The sequence below is a fragment of the Rhinatrema bivittatum genome, chromosome 7 (genome assembly GCF_901001135.1).
Source record: "Rhinatrema bivittatum chromosome 7, aRhiBiv1.1, whole genome shotgun sequence".
Classification (NCBI taxonomy): Eukaryota; Metazoa; Chordata; class Amphibia; order Gymnophiona; family Rhinatrematidae; genus Rhinatrema; species Rhinatrema bivittatum.
In genome coordinates this window covers 118,847,190-118,866,101 of record NC_042621.1, presented here as the reverse complement: position 1 = coordinate 118,866,101, position 18,912 = coordinate 118,847,190, and the positions used below count along the sequence as shown (strand labels likewise).

At 44.1% G+C, this 18,912-nt stretch overlaps 1 protein-coding gene across 5 annotated transcripts in view; it reads right to left on the bottom strand.

Moving 5' to 3' along the window:
- Window positions 1-18,912, bottom strand: part of GBF1 (golgi brefeldin A resistant guanine nucleotide exchange factor 1) — a 739,811-nt gene that overhangs the window by 698,658 nt on the left and 22,241 nt on the right. For all 5 annotated transcript variants that reach the window (XM_029609015.1, XM_029609018.1, XM_029609019.1 and 2 more), the window contains exon 2: window positions 5,676-5,781. In XM_029609015.1, the coding sequence (XP_029464875.1) occupies window positions 5,676-5,771 (96 nt within the window). In that variant the 5' untranslated portion in view covers window positions 5,772-5,781. The remainder of the gene's footprint in view (window positions 1-5,675; window positions 5,782-18,912) is intronic.

Sequence of the window (18,912 nt, the reverse complement as noted above, 5' to 3'; positions counted from 1 at the left end):
ATCATCTTGAATTTCTCCTGAAAGAAGTGCCGAGTTCCAGAATGGGGCATAGGCCTCCTGACTTCTTGGGAATTAGGAAAAATCGTGCGTAAAAATCTCCAGCTATATTGTGAGGGAGGTCATTCCTGTATGGCTTATTGGGCCAATAATAATTGAATTTTATTTTATTTTTTAGCATATTGTATTTTTATTTGAATTTATGTTTAATTAACTTTATTGTGGTTATTTTTATACTGTTTCATTTTTATGATTTAATTTGTTTATGTAATCTGTTGTGATGGTACTCTCCAAACGACTGTATATAAAATCAATATTAACAATAAATAATAAATAACTGGGGAAGGTATATGGAGTTGGATGGCAGAGCAGTAGAATGAGTAGGCACTGGTTTTCGGTTGAAATGAAGAACAATTTTCGGGGCATATCAGTCTTGAGACATCTGGTACCAGAGTGAGAAATGAATATATCCCACCCCCTACCAGATGAGGCATACAAGGAACTGGTTCGATCAAAAACTGTCCCAGTTTTGTCTGTGGTGCTGTTGTCTCTCTTCGACAACCTCTTGCTCGTACAGGACGAGACTGTTGACGTTGAGTTGGAAGAGGAGGCAGACGATACTGATGGTATAAGCAGTAAGACCTCCTGGGATAGTAAGGATGCTTATAAGTGAGATATGGTCTTCTGCCAGAGGGATGCATTTTTGCTGTTGTAGACAAAGACTTTCTTTAACTTGTGAAACAGTTTTCCACAACTTTTCTCCATAAAGTTTGTCATCAAGGCAGGACAAATCGGCTAATTTTTCATGCACATCTTCTCAAATGCTGCAAGCCCCAATGGAGGCAGAAAAAGTACATGCTGTGGTATCAAAAGACTTATAGACCAGAGAAAGTGGCAAATGGCTTCTTCCAAGTCAAAGAGGGGTGCAGGAGATATTTGTTCTCCAGACTCTGATAAAACAAAGGGCTTCAGTTTCTGGACACAGTCATAAAATGTACTGAACCATATAGAACCGGTGCTGAGTGATACACACCATGAGCAAAGTGCCCTGAAAAGCCTTCTTGCCGAAGTTATCCCATATGCGATTGTCCTTATATGGTGGATTGAAGATGGATCTTTTTAGCCTTCTTAAGGGCAGACACCACTACTATGGAGTGATGGGGAAGTTGCACCATGCCATAGCCCAGTGACTTTGTCATATGAATCTTCAAGTCCAATTTCAACACAGCAGTGACGCCAGAAAAAAAAAAGTGTTTCTGACGTTCTCATCAGTACTGCATCTAATACCGAATGCACAGGCAGCAGGATGGTCCACAATTTTGAGGATGCCCATAACTTCCACTCTGGGGTCAAGGTCCTTGCATACTGTGATATTAAGCACCACATCCATCTTTTTCACAAACTTGGATTAAGTAAGGTCTTCCGGTGGAGATCAGGCAGGCCCGGGTCAGAAGGAATACCCAGACAGGCAGGGTCGGAAGGAATACCAGTGGTCTAGTGTCCCTGGAGACGGGACACTAGACCAAGAGGAATGAGGTGAGATTGGAGGAATCTGCAATCCGGAGGGAGCAGATACAGGGGGAAATTGATTGCTTGATGGTAACCGTAGGTATCCAGAGAATTAAGTCAGTAATGGTGAAGCACTCAGCATCACTGTGGTGAGAAGAGCAGAATAGGACAGGCCGCTGGGTAAGTCTGCAGTGGCTGGGGGTGAGGCAGCTCCAGCTCTGGACGAAGGAAGAGAAGAAACCGTGAATAGTGTCAATGATCTGCTCAACTGCTTGTTACGTCCTCTGGACTGGTGTCAATGGAGGGCCATCAGAAATCAGATCAGGTCTCATTCCCCTCCAAGAGGTGGATTAGATGCCAGAAGAATTATAAACAGATTGGGTCTGAAGACTGCAAACATAAGCCTTGGGATAGCAATTGTGAAACCGGCAAGGCCCTAGTGATAGGAGGCAGGAGCCAAAGTGGATATTCTGGCAAGGAAGCACCAAAGCCGGCATAGAGCTGGGTAGGCAAAGTCATGCTCAGCATATTGTGGGCATAATGCTCACCTGGTCGAACTGGCAGCATGGGATATGAAATAGGGTGTTCTGAGCATCTGGCATATCGGGAAGCAGCAGAATGCAGAGACTGTGGAGACAGATGTTAAGCCAGGACTTCTGGATTTTTTTTGTATTGAATGCATCAATGTTGTTGCTGATTGCATCTATGATTGTGCCTTCAAATCCACAGAGGATAGATGGGTTTGTCGCGACAAAGGCTGGTGCACAGAGTGCTCCATTACTTCGTGTGCCAGGCGCTTTGAGGCATCACGTCCTGTCTGTTTTGGGCACCTTGTATCAAGCACTCTGATGTGCTCTATTTCAGGTGCTCTGATGTGTCAAACTATTTTTTCTTCAATGCATGCTTTTATGGTACACTTTTTGACCAATGCTGCGTCGTGTCCTTTTTCTTTTTAGATGGTACTGAACGCGGAGTGCATCAAGGAGTCTCAGTGCTTAGCCTTAGTAGGCAGTCTGACAGGCTCTGTCAAGCAAAGGTTCTTAGGATTCAACACACCTGGGGTTTTTCCAGTCCGGGTAATCACAGTGGTGGCTCCAAGAAGAGCTATATGAGTAGCAACGTCTAGAAGCAGACCTGCTCTTACTTGGGGCCAGAGGCTCACAATCTTCGCTGCTCAGGACCGCAAGGAGCGTGGAGACATTCTTCCACTAGCTGCGCAATTGGGCTGGTTGTGATCCAGACCAAGAAAAAATGCAACATCGGTCATGGCCACCTATTACGGACCTACTTTGGCCATAGGTACAGGATTTGGAGCCACCAGGGATTTTTCTATCAGCAATGTACTAGGCACAAACTAAGTCAAAGGCTAAGCAGAACTGAAAAATTCTGTTGTAGATCGCTGTAAACAGCAAGGACAAAGAAAATATAAAATTTTGTAAAAAGTAAGAAGGAGAGACAGAATGACAATCTGTGCAAAGCACAGACAAAATAGATGGAGAAGGCTTCTGAGGCAACTCCTACACATGCTCAGAGCTAAAAAGCTCTACTAGCTTGGAGAGACAAATCTGTTCGTTGCCGGATGACATCACCCACAGAACATAACTAATTCAGTCTGCTTATTGACGGCAAAGGGCAAGAAACCAAAACAAGCGTGTCCAATCAACATATTGCCTCATTTATATAGTGGTAAGCAATGGGAAAATCTAGCATTTTTGAACCACTATTCTAAAACTCACATATAAAGTCTCAGAGCTTCAAAAATCAAAATAAAATAGAAACCTAGCAAGAGAAAAACAAATATAACATCTTTATGCAATAACTATGTATAGTGTCCATGGCTCTGGATGCCACTATGACATAAAAATGCTCCTCTCTCTCATATATATGCAGGAGGATGAAGGCAGCCAAATTAAAACCAATATACAATGTAAAGGAACACATCGTAACTCAGACAAGAGTGCTGCACATTATCACATGTTCTACAGACCATAACATGTTTTACTTCTATTCTTCTGTCCGGTTGGTAACACAGATTGGAGTGGCGCACTAAAGTACAAAACCACTGAACACAGTGCATTTGATCAAGAGATTCCTATGATACTCCAGTTACCTCCATTATGCCCTAACCACTTCTCATCTGCTATGTAATCACTGTTCCCTTCATAACCTTCACTCCAAAGATAAGTGACAAAGGGGGTAGCATTATGAGTTTAGGGGAGCACACTCTTGTTAACACTATCACTACAAAAGGAGGAAATTAAGTAATGTTAAAAACTCAGATTTGAAAAAGGGGTTAGTGATAGTTGAGGTTGCTATGAAGGTATGTTTACAGCCCTTAAGAAGAGGAAGTCTCAGTTATTGCCAACAGTGGCACCTAGTAGCCAAATGAAGCATGCATATTAGTCAGGTTCTGGCAGCAGCTGTGGTTTGTGGCCTCTGGCTGAGGACACTTACTACAAAAACTGGGCTGAGATGGGTGGGGAATATATAGAAATAGGGGGGAAACCCCAAGGTAGTTGCAAATTAAGGTTTTTGGTGCTACAGCCAAATACGGATCAGTTCTGACTGGAGGCCCAAAGAGAACAGGAGGAAACTACCAGATCAATAAACAAAACTAAAATGCTATGCCTTAAGTTGATCCTCTGCCTCTTTGTATTATGCTGTGCTTAGGCAAGGCAACAGTTTCTCTTGAATCAATGGCTGTAGACAAGTCGTGGACAGAATGGCAGTCATTAATGAAGCAGCTATGGAGATTCTTCCTCCTCAGGCCACAATAAATGCTCTTTTATGCCAAAATCTCCTAAATATCTGCTGTTATGTCAGTTGCTATCTGGAATTTTCGCTCTACTCGCTCCACAAAGGCCAAAAATATGGATGAACCTGAGCCCAATGCGAATATTTCTATCACTGTGAGACTTAGTAACAGCTGTCCTTTTAAGATTATTGCTGAAGCAAAGGATCAAAAGCCCCAACCCAGATGACCTGCAACTTCAATGACAGGAAACGGTAAGGGCTACTGAATAGATGAGAACCATACTGTGTTTTTAACTTTTCTTCAGAATGTAAAGATCAGCACCTAGCCCAGAAACAAGCGGCAAATCATATGCTGGGAACCCTGTTCTATCTGCCAATGCAGCCTCTCCCTGAAGTTTTTATGTCATTTTACTTGCAATATAAGATATCAGTTTTACCATATCTGCATCGGTGCCTCTGTTATTCGAGATGTTGTGGGATTGAGCTTTATCCTTTTTGCAATAGGAATTACTTATGTATAGTTGTCTGGAGCTGTTCCTCACTTTCTGTATTCTTGTTAGGACGAATCTGGAGAGTTCTCTGTTCCAGTCACATTCTCTTCCTGACTGGCAAATGCATGTTGATGGCCCTATTAGTTATTCCCGCACGATACAGAAAGTAAAATGTGCAGCCAAGCCACACATTTTACTTTCAGAAATTAGCACCTACCCAAAGGTAGGCGTTAATTTCTCTCGGCACCGGAAAAGTGTACAGAAAAGCAGTAAAAACTGCTTTTCTGTACACCCTCCGACTTAATATCATGGCGATATTAAGTCAGAGGTCCCAAAAGTTAAAAATAATCAAAAATTAAAAAAAACAAAACAAAACAAAAACTTAAAAATCGGCCCACGGCTCGTGGGTTGAAAACCGGACGCTCAATTTTGCCGGCGTCCGGTTTCCAAACCCATGGCTGTCAGCGGGTTTGAGAACCAACACCGGCAAAATTGAGCGTTGGCTGTCAAACTCGCCGACAGCTGCCACTCCTGTCCAAAAAGAGGCGCTAGGGATGCGCTAGTGTCCCTAGCGCCTCTTTTTACCGCGGGCCCTAATTTGAATAATTTTTTTTCTGAATCGTGCGCACAGGAGAGTGTCCTATGCGCGAATTTTACTGTATCGGCCTGTGTGTTATTTTAAGCAAGTCACTCTTTATCCTAATACTTCAGCTTACATAACTGTAGCTGAATATATTGTTTCTTTCTTCTACTATTTGGAAACTGCTAAAAAAACAAACACCAAAATTGGTAGCCATGCTTGCCATCCCAAATGTATCTGCATGCATGTTCCAGAAGAAAAGCTTACAGTATGCTCAAATCCTGGGTAAACAAAAAATGATTAATGTCTCCTGAATCCATCCCATGCATCGCAAATCTACTTACCAAAGGGGTATGAGTACTCCATCTGGCGTTGCGTTTTATGGCACCTACAACAGTTCTGATTTCTCCTTGAACAATGTAAATACTCTTATCCACCATACTGGCAGCCCTGGAAACAAAGATCAAAACAGGGTTAGTGCTTAGCTTATTTACTTACATTTATAAACAGTCTATCCAATCAAAGGCTCGGGGGTGGTATAAATCAAATCCTGCTTAAAATAAGTATGAGTTAAAAGACCATATAGTAAATATGCAGGAAGCATAGCTAGATTTAGGGAGGAGAAAACTGAATAATCTACGCTGCACTGTAACTTAGATTATTTAAATTGGACAGCAGAGCAGGATGCCACCTGATAACTCACTATTCTACACAAACATTTAATCAAAAACAATTACATGAAAACTATTTGCATGCACTCAGCTTCTGACCCTATGCAGGAGAGCCAAGTTGACATCTTCACAAGCCAGGGAGGTGGCTAGCCAAGTTTCCCCCTCTGGATGAATAAATGGTATCCTTTCATATTTAATGTAGCCGATTGCTGAAAGACACATCCATGGCAGCTGTTCTCATAGCTCTCGCTATACACTAAGTCACAACATTCAGCCTGTAGCAGCTACTCCTCCTTCTTGAACAGGCACATTTCATTTTACAGAAGCAGGAAAGCAAGGCATCATGAGTACCAGAAGAAATTAGTCAAATTCAAACAGCCAGGACAGAACATGGACTTGTAAAGCAGTTCTCCAACTCTTCAAGCCCTACAGTACGAGCCTGAGCTTTCCCACTGGCTAGATGAGTGATGGCAGAGCCGTAGCTAGCCTATGGGCAATATGGCCTCAGCCATAGGCGCCATCTACCAAGTTGTCTTCAATTCAAGCCAATAGAACCCTAAGAGCTCTGTACATGTTCCTGGCGTGCCGTCTACCTTTGTGTGAGAGAGGTGGGGTGGTGGTGCAACAAACTGGGAAAAACCATGATCAACATGCAGCCGAGCTCAGAGGTGGCCTGCGCAGCCCCTCCCTGGAGCAGCAGGACCGGAAGACGCAGCTGCAGTGTGAAGCAGCGACATCCTCCCTCTGGCGGTGAAGAGCAGGCCACAACAAGTATCGGCCTTCACCCATCTCTCTCCCAGAAGGCGAAGAGTAGTGCAGCCCAGGAACAACAAGTATCAGCCTCCTCCTACTGGCCAGCCGAATGCTGTCAAGAGCATTGCAGGGCCTCAGGAGGAGAAGCACGGACCCAATGGAAGCGACAACACAGCCAGCAGGGCCTGGAGGAGCAACGCATCATGCGCTACTGGAAGAAGCAGGAAGCTAGTACAGAATCGTCCTCTGCTGCCTGAAAAAGAAAATGTTCCCATCTGTTGCGGGGCTGAAAAGAGGAAGGGGGAAAGTGAGTGAGAGCATATAAGAATGTGGCAGCGTGTGTATCATTCCAACAATTAAGGCTGCTTGTTTACAAGAAACCCATTAATGAGTGGTTTTCTTTCAGTTGGGCCTGTATTATGGAATGCATTGCCACATTTTTTGTAGGCAATAGGTGATATCAAGGTGTTTAGGAAGCAGTTAAAGGTCTATCTGTTTATTTCAGCACATAATCACCCAGGAAGCAGGTAAAGTGCTGTGCTTATGATTGCCTGGAGATATTGTTTTATTGTCCAGTTTGTTTTTATGTAAATGTATTTATTTATTTATATTATTTTGTATACAGATATTCTGTACTCAAATCATATCAGTTCACAAATGTCAAAAATAAACACAATACAAAAATTCATAATAAAACTCATATGCAATATACAAAAAACCTAAAATTAGAATAAAACATGCCATAAAAATTAATAGTTAAACTGAAAATATGAAAATAGATAATAAGAATTGAAATAAAAGTGTTAAATAAAATAACATTGATAAAACAATGAAAATAAAATAAAAGCAGTAATAGTCTCTTCATATGTTCATAACACAGCCTTAGATAAAAGTCTAAAATATAACACACTCACTTAATCTCTTCTCCAAAAGCCTTTGTAAAGATCCAGGTCTTAGGATTTTTTTTAAAAGTTTGATAATTAGGTTGAAGTCTCAATTCACTAGGACGAGAATTCAATAAGCTTGGGCCTGCTATAGACACTGCTCGCTCTCTAACTTTAGTCAAATGGGCGGATTTTACGCATGGAATTAATAAACCCTTATTTGCTGACCGTAAATTTCTCTGAGGTGTGTGAATTCGTAAGGATGCATTCAACCATTCAGTATTAGCGTTATAGATGAATTTATGTATAAGGCAAAGCACTTTATAATCAATTCTGTATTTTATGGGTAACCAGTGTAACTCTTTTAGCGTAGGAGTAATGTGATCAAATTTCTTTACGCCAGTTAAAACCCTGACAGCAGCATTTTGTAATTGTAGCGGTCTCAATGTAGATGTTGTTTTATTATATTGTAATTGTGCTGTGCAGAATTTTATTAGATTATGATCTGCCTAGCACAGGGTTCCGGTATAGGCGGAATATAAATATTTTTAAAATTCAAAAATATGTATGTGTGTGAGAGATCATGTATATGTGTGAGTAAGCGAAAAGAAAGTTTGTGTGCAGCAACCCTACTTTCCTCTCTCCCTGCTAATCCATAACACTCTCAGGGCATCTGGAAATCCAAAGTTTCCAGGCATGGAGAACAGAAGACTTTTTTTGTATCCTTATTAGTTTTAATTATTGGGTACTATTTGTGTCTATTTTGAAATATTTTATTAATATTTGGAAAACTTTTATATGAGTTTTAAATTATTGAATGTTGTTCTATTTATTGGCTTTTTTGAATATAGTTTTAGTACTATTTATTTATTTATTTATCCAAATTCTGCATGTGCGAGTGAGGTGAGGTATTCTGTGAGGGGATCTATAGCTGCTTGGCTTATTCTGTTTACCTAATAGGTGGTTATTGGCATTTTAGCACTTGCTGTAATATTTGCACTGTTGCTTTTTCATAGCTGGGTTTGCTGCTCTGAGTGCTGGCAACTAGTTCTGTATTGATATGGAAGATTTGTTGTATTGTACTTCCGTTTTCTTTTGGCTTGCTGGGGAGTCCTGGATAGGAGAGTGGGGAGAGTGCTGGAGTTTTCCTTCCACCCCCACAGGAAGGTGACCAGAACTTTAAAGCCCCCAGGTATGTTCCTTGGGGTTTCCAGTTTGTCTAAACATCTCTATTTCTAATTTAGGATCCCTTCTTCAGTATTTGATGAGAATTTGCTCATTTCTATATGTGTGACAGAAGTGAAGGATTTTGCTAGTGTTTGATTTCTGTGTAGGGATCTATAGTTCAGCTTATTCTGTTTTCCCAATAAGAGGTGTATTATATCTATACAGACATAAAAAAGAGTCATGCTTTGGGGACTAGGGTCACATTTACTATATGTTTACAATAGAGTATAAACAATAAGGGGTAAATTTTAAGAAATTGCGCACAGGTGTCCATGTGGGCACGCTACCCAGCACGCACAAATGGATGCCTGATTTTATAACATGTGCGCGCGTGTTATAAAATCGGGGGTCGACATGCACAAGGGGATGCACAATTCTGTATCCTCTGCACGCCAACGCCCATGGCCTCCAAGGCCACTCAGATTTCAGAGCAGCCTGGGAGGGAACTTCCTAACCCAACCTCCCTTCCTTTTCCCCATCCTAAACCTCCCACCCCACCCCGACAGTTATTTTACCTCTTGCACGCTCCTCTGGGCAGGCGCAAGTTGCGCACGCTGGCAGCCTGCCAGCGTGCGCAATCCTCCGGCACAGCAGCAAATGGCCGCCTTGCCGGAGGCCTCTGGCCCCAAAACCCTGCCCCCTCCCTCACCTCACTTTTTCAAAGCTGTGGGACACACGCATGTACTGGGGCTTTACGCGCATCGCCGGACCTTTCTAAAATAGGCCCGGCGCACATAGGCTTTTGAAAATCTGCCTCTAAGTGTTATGTAAACAACAAACCTATAACAAGTCTTCTAGCTCTTGGTATCGTGTGTCGTGTAATGGGTGAGGGCTCAGTTTTTCATTTGGCGATAGGTGCCAAATTGCTTGGCTCCAGCTCTGAGGGATAGCATGGCAAAGCAAGCAAACTAGCAAAATAAATAAATAAATAAGACTGCACTAAGAACATGCATCAAATCGTTGAGAGAAATCTATCGCACAGGCAACACAAACATCTAAATTTTGAGGAATCAAATCACAAGGCTCAGATGAAAAGGAGCTACATCCCTACTAGGCAAACTGCAACTTGCTACTCTTTTGACCTTCTAACACTTTGAAGCACTGTTTCAAATATGTGGTGTAGAAGAATCATATTTTAAAGACCTACTAAGCCATACATGTTTTCTGAGTTTGGGTTCAGTACCACAGGTTTTAAAACAGAGGCAAAAGGTGAGAGAGATACTCAAGAGTGGAACCCCGCCTGTGCAAGAGATAAAAAATAAGGAAAAAAAATCTATGAGAAATATTAGTTTCTTTGTGACATTTTAAATAAGCATTTCCTCCAATTAAAGCTGAAATACAGTGCGGCATATTCCAAAATCTCAAAAAAGAAGTCAACAGAACTCAGATCCAGGAACCAATTATTTATCTATCTGCAGCTAGAGGACATCCCTGAGCACACAGGAAAGTCTGAAAACTCGTCAGCATGGTGGCATCCCTTAAAAACCTGTAGCCCCCGTCCTGTTTTGGGTCTATGCAAAGCCCCATGACCATAGCCGGGCTCCCACACAGGGGTGAAAAACACAAGTTTTCAAGGCCTTTAGGGTTTGTACTTACTCTGGGGGCTCCTCTGCACACTATTCTCTTTACCACTATAGGAAAATCATTCTTCAGTCCAGCACTATTGTTCAAAATAAAGTCTACTCAACACTGGAAGCAAAACACAAAATTCCAAACCAGCTCCTGAGCAGTACACCAACACTGCAACAGAGTCCAAAACAGTACACACACACACACAAAATCACAGTCTCTTCCCTCTGGAGTAATGGGCTGAAGATATTGGGATCAGTATGGGACTCTTCATACCCTTCCCAGCCTGGATGCTCTTCCCCCTCAGCAACCCCTAACTATGCCAAGTCCACTGACTCTGATAATTTCTTTTCTCTTCTCAACTGCCAGGAACTTCCACTCTGGACCTCTTCTCCTCCTCCTCGCACACCTCTTTGGAACCTTCTCAGTTGGAGACAGGCACCTAAGGAGCCCCTCAGTGGTTCTAGACATTACTTAGAATCCTATTCTTTATAACTCTACACAATCCTTACAAAAAAAAAAAATCACTCTCCTATTCACTTAGGGAGTTTTAAACATATTAAACCTTTCTGACATCATTAAATGGCAGAATCTGCTATGGTCGTAACCATACTAAGGGCATTCAGACCAGATGAAGCCACACCTTGCATGCTTTGAGAGGGAGGGACATTTTCTAAGGGGCAGAAAATGGACATATCCTCTACCCTCAAAAATGTACTGCCTGAGCAATATAAGACTTCTCCAACAAATACCTTGCAAAATTCATTGGGGGACAAGAGGCAATTGTTTTAGTTTGTTATAACCAGTTTGTTGGGAAGCTGCATTCCTATTCTAGCTGTAAGAGAGCAAAAATGGCTTTCCGGTTTCAGGACCAAATGAGAGAACAAAGTAGTAGCTATCTTGTTTAAAACCTCCAATAAAGTAACTCTGTATGGAAGCTGAAATGGGGGGGGGAGGGAGGAAGAAATGTTTATTAGTAATAGCCAAAGAACCATATGAAACATCTGTCTCCCCAGGTTTAATAAGGGCAGCCAGGACTACTGGCCCCCTCCTTCAGCTCCCGTCAATGACACATTCACCAAATAAAAACTCAAGACAATGTAATTGGAAGTCAAAGAAGGCCACAGCTTTATTAAACAAACACCACAGCCAACAACTGAACATAAATAGTCACCCCAAGGAATCAACCGCCTCGCCCCAGAAAGCTGATCCCTTCACAGGCCACCAAACCTGTACAATCCAGCGGCATCCCGCCGCTAACCGAGACCCCCACCACAGCCCAGCAAGGAGTCCCAACCATGTACCTGAACCCAGCCACATGCAACTCAAACAGCCAGAGTCTAAGAAAGTGCGCCACCTAGCGGGTTCCTTGCTCTAAACCCCACCCCAAAGAATCATGGCTCTGGTAATTCTGCTAAACCCCACCCCAGCTGCGACAAACATAACCTTGCCCTGAAAAAGAAAAAAGGAGGAGGGAGGGAAGGGATCAACACGGCCGAGCAGGGAAAAGGGGGCGGCGCTGTCAGCATGTGATCCCTTGATGCACTTGGGGATGACCAATCAGGACCCGTGGGGATCCAGTAAGGTGTCCCCAGTGCACAGATTTAAATTTAAAATTAAATAACTCTGCCGCCCCCCCCCCCCCCCCCAGCGCTCGAAAACCGCATTGCCCAAAGGGAGGAGCCAGCCTAGCATCCGCATTATCGCAGGCCTCAGATACTGGGCTCCTCTAGCCCTTCCAGAACATTTAATATCTCAAAGACAAAGTAACCTTTTCAACTTTATCAGGGGGCAGAATTAAAACTTCTAAAGTGAAAGAGCAGATCTATTTATTGTTCCCGACGCTAAGTGTTTGGAAAAACAAACTTTGATTTGATTTGAATTAGAGAAATGTGTGGTTGTTTTTGTGTGCATAGTAATAATCATCTTTTATTGATTAAAATATTACTAAATCATTCTATTTGAAACTCTTTAAAGTGCTTCCCTGAATCCGTGGAAAATTATGTTTGCAACAGTGTCAGACATTACCTCATGCAGACTGGGATGGATCCCCGTGCACAAGGGGCCTGATTTACTAACCTTTTTCCCTATAAAGCGGAATGGGGATAAGGCTCACGGTGTCATTTGTGACCTCAGAACTAAATGGACCAATCAGATGCACCAAGCATAAAGCAATCAATGACTCTTACTTATATGACCACTCCCAAGGGTAGAAGTTTCTTGAAGAATGTAAAAACAATGATTTAACATTTTTAAATTGATAGAGGGTGAGAATTACCACTTTTTTACATAGTTGAAATACTGCTTTTGCATCAGGGAACTCTAAGGAGTATTTAACACCTTCCACTTCACAGCAATCTTGATTATTCTAGTAGTTAATTTACACTTAAGACATACCTGACTTTTTTTTTTTTTTTTTTTTACCTGCACAGTTTCTTCTGCAGCATCCCATACGATACCAATCAGGCTCAATATGAATTTGCAACACTATCTGCTACTTCACCTTACACTGGAGAGTAGGCAGCACACCCTGCTATTCTAGTCCCGGTACCTTCCTGATCAAATCTGCCAACTCTTTCACATTATGCAAAGCAATGGAATGGTTTTGAAATCATAATGTATACAGATCTACATGGGATTCAGATGTAGTTATTGAAATCCTTTCACAGGGGAGCTAAAACTGAAGTATATACTCAGATCAGAGATGAAAAGTTTAATACATCTGGCCTCTAGGCTCCTCCTTCAGATTCAGGTTTAATGCACCTAATTATGACAGATTGCAAAATAAAATATTACATTATTTGAATGCTAAAACAGAAATGTATCACACTCAGGAATTCAAAAATTCACTTGCTTAACTGAGAGTTAGCAAGTAGGGTGGGACTACTGCACCAAAGCTGGAAGGAGCTTTTGGGGTCCAGTAGGAGTTGGGAGGGGGGCCTCATCTTCAGTCTGTGCAGTTTCAGCCCTCATGGGAGCCTGAGAGGCAGCGGCAGCAGCAGCTTTTGTACAGCACTTAGCCAGAGTTGAGATTGACAGAATCAGCTGGTGGGAGCAAGAGGGGGTAGTAGAGTCATGGGAGGGAGGGAGAATGGAAAAATGGAAGGGCGATAGTGAGAGGGATAGATGAAAAGGGGGGGGGAGCAGAGAACTTTTTTTAGGTGGGGAGGAATACGAGTGGTGTACATGGCGAGTGGATTTCTTCTATGCCAAGTAAGCTGGAGGAACTTTCAAACCCCTGATAACAGCAGACACTTCCATACATGTGCCAAAAGGTGCAATCTCAACATTTTCTGAGAGAGAAAGGGACAGGACTATCGACAAAACATGACTGGAGCTGGTTGCAGACAAAGCATGTTTTTCCTGGCACTTTGCAGACTTTACAAGGCTACTGGAAAAAAAAAACAAACAAGTTTGTTTACCGTATACGGTGTTTTCCGTAGATAGCAGGATGAATTAGCCATGCTATTTGGGTGATGTCACAGACGACGCACTCTAGCGGACATTCTTCTCCAAGATGCAAAGTTGTGTTGTGCCGCGCCTATGCGGCACTTCCCACGCACAGCGCATCATCACTCTCTTTAGTTACTAAAAAAGCTAGAATGCAGTGGCCTTAGTATATAAGCAAAAAATAAGATATCCAGGGAGGAGGGTGGGAAGCATAGCTAATTCATCCTGCTATCTACAGAAAACATTGTTTTCGGTAAAGCGCAGTTGCTTACCTGTAACAGGTGTTCTCCTAGGACCTGTTAGCCCTCACATGTGGGTGACATCATCCGATGGAGCCCGGCACGGAAAACTTTTGTCAAAATTTCTAGAAGCTTTAACCAGCACACTCAGCATGCCCAGCATGTCACTATCCACAGAGGTCCCCCTTCAGTCTCGTAACACAGAGAAAAAATATGAGCGAAATAATAAAATAACAAACCGGAAGGAGAACCCAACTCCATAGGGAGGCGGGCTGGATTCCTGAGGACTATCATCCTGCTGTCCTAGGAGAACACCTGTTATAAGTAAACAACTGCGCTTTCTCAGAGGACAAGCAGAATGGTAGTCCTCACATGTGGGTGAATACCAAGCTCCAGGCTGTCCCTGTTAGCAGGTGAGACCAACAGTTACCGAACAAAGTGCCAACGGGCACAATAACTGCGGTGCTGTTGGTCGGCAGGGGACTGCCTGGCTCCCATCAGGGGCACTAGGCAGGAAGAGTTGGGTTCAGGTCTGGAACAGATTGCGCAGGACAGATTGACCAAAGGCACTGTCCCGACTCCTATCCTTGTCCAGGCAGTAGTGAGCCGCAAACATGTGAAGAGTCCACGTTGTGGCCCGGCAAATTTCGACGATGGGGACTGCTCGCAGATGAGCCACCGACATCCCCAAGGCCCGCACAGAGTGAGCTTTAACTCTGCCAGCCAGTGGAAGGCCTGCTTGCGCACAGCAGAAAGTGATACAATCCGCCAGCCAGTTGGATAAAGTCTGTTTACCCATCACCACTCCCAGTCTATTTGTATCGAAGGACACCAAGAGCTGAGTGGACTGCCTGTGATATCTAAATAGAAAGCCAAGGCTCTCTTGCAGTCCAGAGTATGAGGAGCCCGTTCCCCTGGGTGGGAACGAGGCCTAGGAAAGAAGGTGGGTAAAACAATGGACTGATTACGGTGGAAATCAGTCATAACACCTTAAACAGGTTTTGTGTACGCAAGAGCACACGATCGTGAAAAAATCTCGTGTATGGTGGGAACGTAACCAAGACCTGAAGCTCACTGACCCTATGAGCTGAAGTAATTGACACAAGGAATATAACTTTCCAGGTAAGGAACTTTGTCTCACAGGAATGCAGTGGCTCAAAGGGAGGATGCATGAGCTACACCACGACAAAGTTGAGGTCCCAGGACGCAACAGGAGGCCGAATAGGAGACTTCAGCTGGAGCAGGCCCCTCATAAAGCGACCTACTATAGGCTGAATCGATACAGGTGTACCAGCGACGCCTCAATGGTAAGCACTCACAGCGCAGAGGTGGACCCTGACTGAGCTGGTTTGAAGCTCAGACTCAGAAAGGTGCCACAAGTAGTCCAGCAGCTGGAGAATGGGGCATGTGAATGGATCCAAGCCATGCCCCTCACACCAGACTGAAAATCTTCTCCACTTCAAACTGTAGGACTTCCTGGTGGAAGGTTTCCTAGAAGCCACCAGCACCTAGGAGACACTGTCCAGGAGGGCCAAGGGCTGAAGGACTAGGCGCTCAACATCCAAGCCATCAGAGCCAACGCTTGGAGGTTCGGATGGCGCAGGGTGCCCTGGTTCTGCGTGATCAGATTGAGCATAATCCCCAGCCAGATGGGGGGCCTGATCGATCATGGTTCCTCTGTCCCTGAGGATCATGGTCCCTCTGTCCTGTTGAAGCTTCAGCAGGGTCTTCAAGAAGAGCCAGAGAGGAGGGTACGCATACAGCAGACCTCTCCCCCAGTGGAGAGAGAAGGCAACACAGGCCAGATGACCGGCCCCTAATGACAAAGAGCAGAACTTGCTCATCTTGTGAATGTGAGGGGAGGCAAGAAGTCCACATCTGGAGTACCCCACCGATAAAACAGATTGGCCACTACCTCCGGACTGAGGGACCATTCGTGTGGCTGGAAGGAGTGACTCATCCGGTCCGCCAGCATGTTCAGAGTCCCAGACAGGTACGTTGCATGCAACGACATCCCCTATGACAGGGCTCAGGTCCACACCTGCACCGCCTCGTGACAGAGGAGGAACGAGCCCATGCCTCCCTGTTTGTTGATTTATCACATTGGTACCTGGTTGTCCATCCGGATCAGGACTTCCTTGTGTGACAACCAGTCCATGAATACCCATAGGGTGTAAAGGATCGCCTGAAGCTCCAGAAAGTTTATTTGACAGCAGGCTTTGTGCACGGTCCAGACTGGATGCCGTCCACATGGGCTCCCCAGCCCTGAAGAGAGGCGTCGGTAGTAAGGATCACTTGAGGCGGAGCAGTTTGGAAGGAAGGTTTTAAATGGGGTGTCCCCTGAAGAAGACGAAGAGGATTAGTCGAAACTAGGTCCTAGTTGGGTCACAAGAACTTTAGGGGTGGGGGGGGTTATTTTAATTTTGTTTGATGTGCTATGTGAAAAAATTGAGAGTAGGTGTTATGTTTTGTGCCTATTAAAACTTTTTTAGAATTTGAAAACACCATTTTTTTATTTGGAGATATTGTTGGTTAATGGTGTGATATTAATATCCCTGAGTTATTTACCGTGAAGGAAATCCCCCACTCCAAATTGTAGAGGTTTTCCCACCAGGACAGAGACACTCGCAGAGGTTCCATGACTGCAATGCAGGTCTTGAGGTCTTGAGAGGCCTGTTGCCACTGTAACCGCAAGTTCCACTGAGCCCTCCGCATGCACAAACGGGCATGAGGAGTAACATGGATGGAAGCTGCCATGTGGCCTAACAGATGGAGCAGAAGGCGGGCAGTCACCTGCCGGCTGCTGCGGACGAAGGCCAACAGCGAGGTGAGGGCAAGAGCCCGATCGCGGGGCAAAACTACTTTTGCCTGCTCAGTGTCCAGTTTGGCACCAATAAAGTCCAGCTGAGGAGATGGGCAGAGGTGAGACTTTGGGTAGTTGATCACGAACCCCAAAGGCTTGTAGAGTCCGCACTGTTAAGGCTAAAGTACCCAGTGCCCTTGCGCAGGAATAGCTCTTGGTCTAAATACGGGAAGATATGCACCGCACGACACCTGAGGTACGCAGCCACCACTGCCAGGCATTTGGTGAATACACGAAGGGCTGAGGCCAACCCAAAAGGCAACACCTTGTACTGATAGTGAGCCTTTTCCATCACGAAGTGAAGGTATTTTCTGTCGCTGGGGAAAATGGCTATGCAAGCATAAGCTTCCTTGAGATCGAGGGAGCAGAGCCAGTCTCCTCTTTTGAGGAGGGGAATCAGGATACCCAGAGAGACCATCTTGAACTTTTCTCTTGAGAGAAACTTGTTCAATGCCCTGAAGTCGAAAATGGGGCGTAAGCTGCCATTTCTTTTCGAAATTAGGAAATACCTTGAATAGAACCCTTGGCCCTGCTGGGAGCGAGGGACCAGCTCTACCGCGCCTGCTGTGAGAAGGGAAGAGAGTTCCGATTGAAGTATGACCTACTGGACGGACAAATCCCACAATGGACATGGGGGAGAGATCCTTGGGAGCTGGCTGAAGTTGAGACTGATCCCCTGATAGTTTATGGTAAGGAACCATTGGTCCAAAGTGACATCCTCCAGCGATGAGTGAAGCCAATGAGCCTGGTTCCCATTGGGGGATCTGGCGTCAGGGTTGTTCTTGACTGACTCATGCTCCCTCACTGCCAGTCAAAAGCCCATAGCTGGGGTGCCAGCTGGGGAGGCCCCTGGAGCTAGTGCGTGGCACATAGCATGGCTCCATTTTAGCTCTATCAGAGAAGACTTGAAAAACTGACTAATCTTCCTTGTGTAGGAGATAATTTATTTGGAGAAAAATTTAAAGATACAGTAGCTGAATTAAAAGAGCAAAATGTAGCAGTTTAGTCCCTCTTGGGATCCTTAGATCCTCAAACGTCAGCAAGACGTTACTACCAATGGAAACCATTTTACTACCAACGAAAACCATATGAGTTTTTCCTACCATATAGAGCACAGCAATCTGTCATATCAATTACCACACTCGCAGCCCCAATCAGCTCAAGCTAGACCTTGCCAAAGAGGCAGAAAACAGCAAAAACCATCCCAGACCTCTTTTTCAAAAGATGGTGGAGGCTTTTGAAATGTCTCAGCCACAGCCAGGTCCCCCAGTTGCGGGAAGAATTCAGAGTTATTTTTCGGAGTGGAGCTGAATCACGACAGATCAATGGATACTTTGAATTGTTCACAAGGGTAACCATCTAAATTTCCTTTCCCAACCGCCCCTTCCTTGCCGCACTACCGCGATGAAGGATATTTCCAATCTACATCTTCTGAAGCGGGAAAAAGTTTTTACTTCAACAACAAGCAATCCAATTGTTTCCAAAGAATAAAATCAATTCATGGTGGTATTCCCAATATTTCCTCATTCCGAAATGCTCAGGGGGTCCATGCCCCATTCTAGACCTACACTCCCTAAACCTTTGGAAAGAGAAACTAAAGATGATATCCCTCAAGTTAGTTCTACATTTCATACAGGAAAACGATTGGATGCGTTAGAGCTGCAGATTTACTTATTATCACCCTTCCAGTTATTAGTTTAAATTTGATCATGTTATGATCACTGTTGCCAAGTGGCCCCACCACCGTTACCTCTCTCACCAAATCCTGCATTCCACTAAGAATTAAATCTAAAATAGTTCCCTCTCTTGTTGGTTCCTGAACCAATTGCTCCATGAAGCAATCATTTATTACATCCAGGAACTTTGTCTCTAGCAAGTCCTGATGTTACATTTACCCAGTCAGTATTGGGGTAATTGAAATCTCC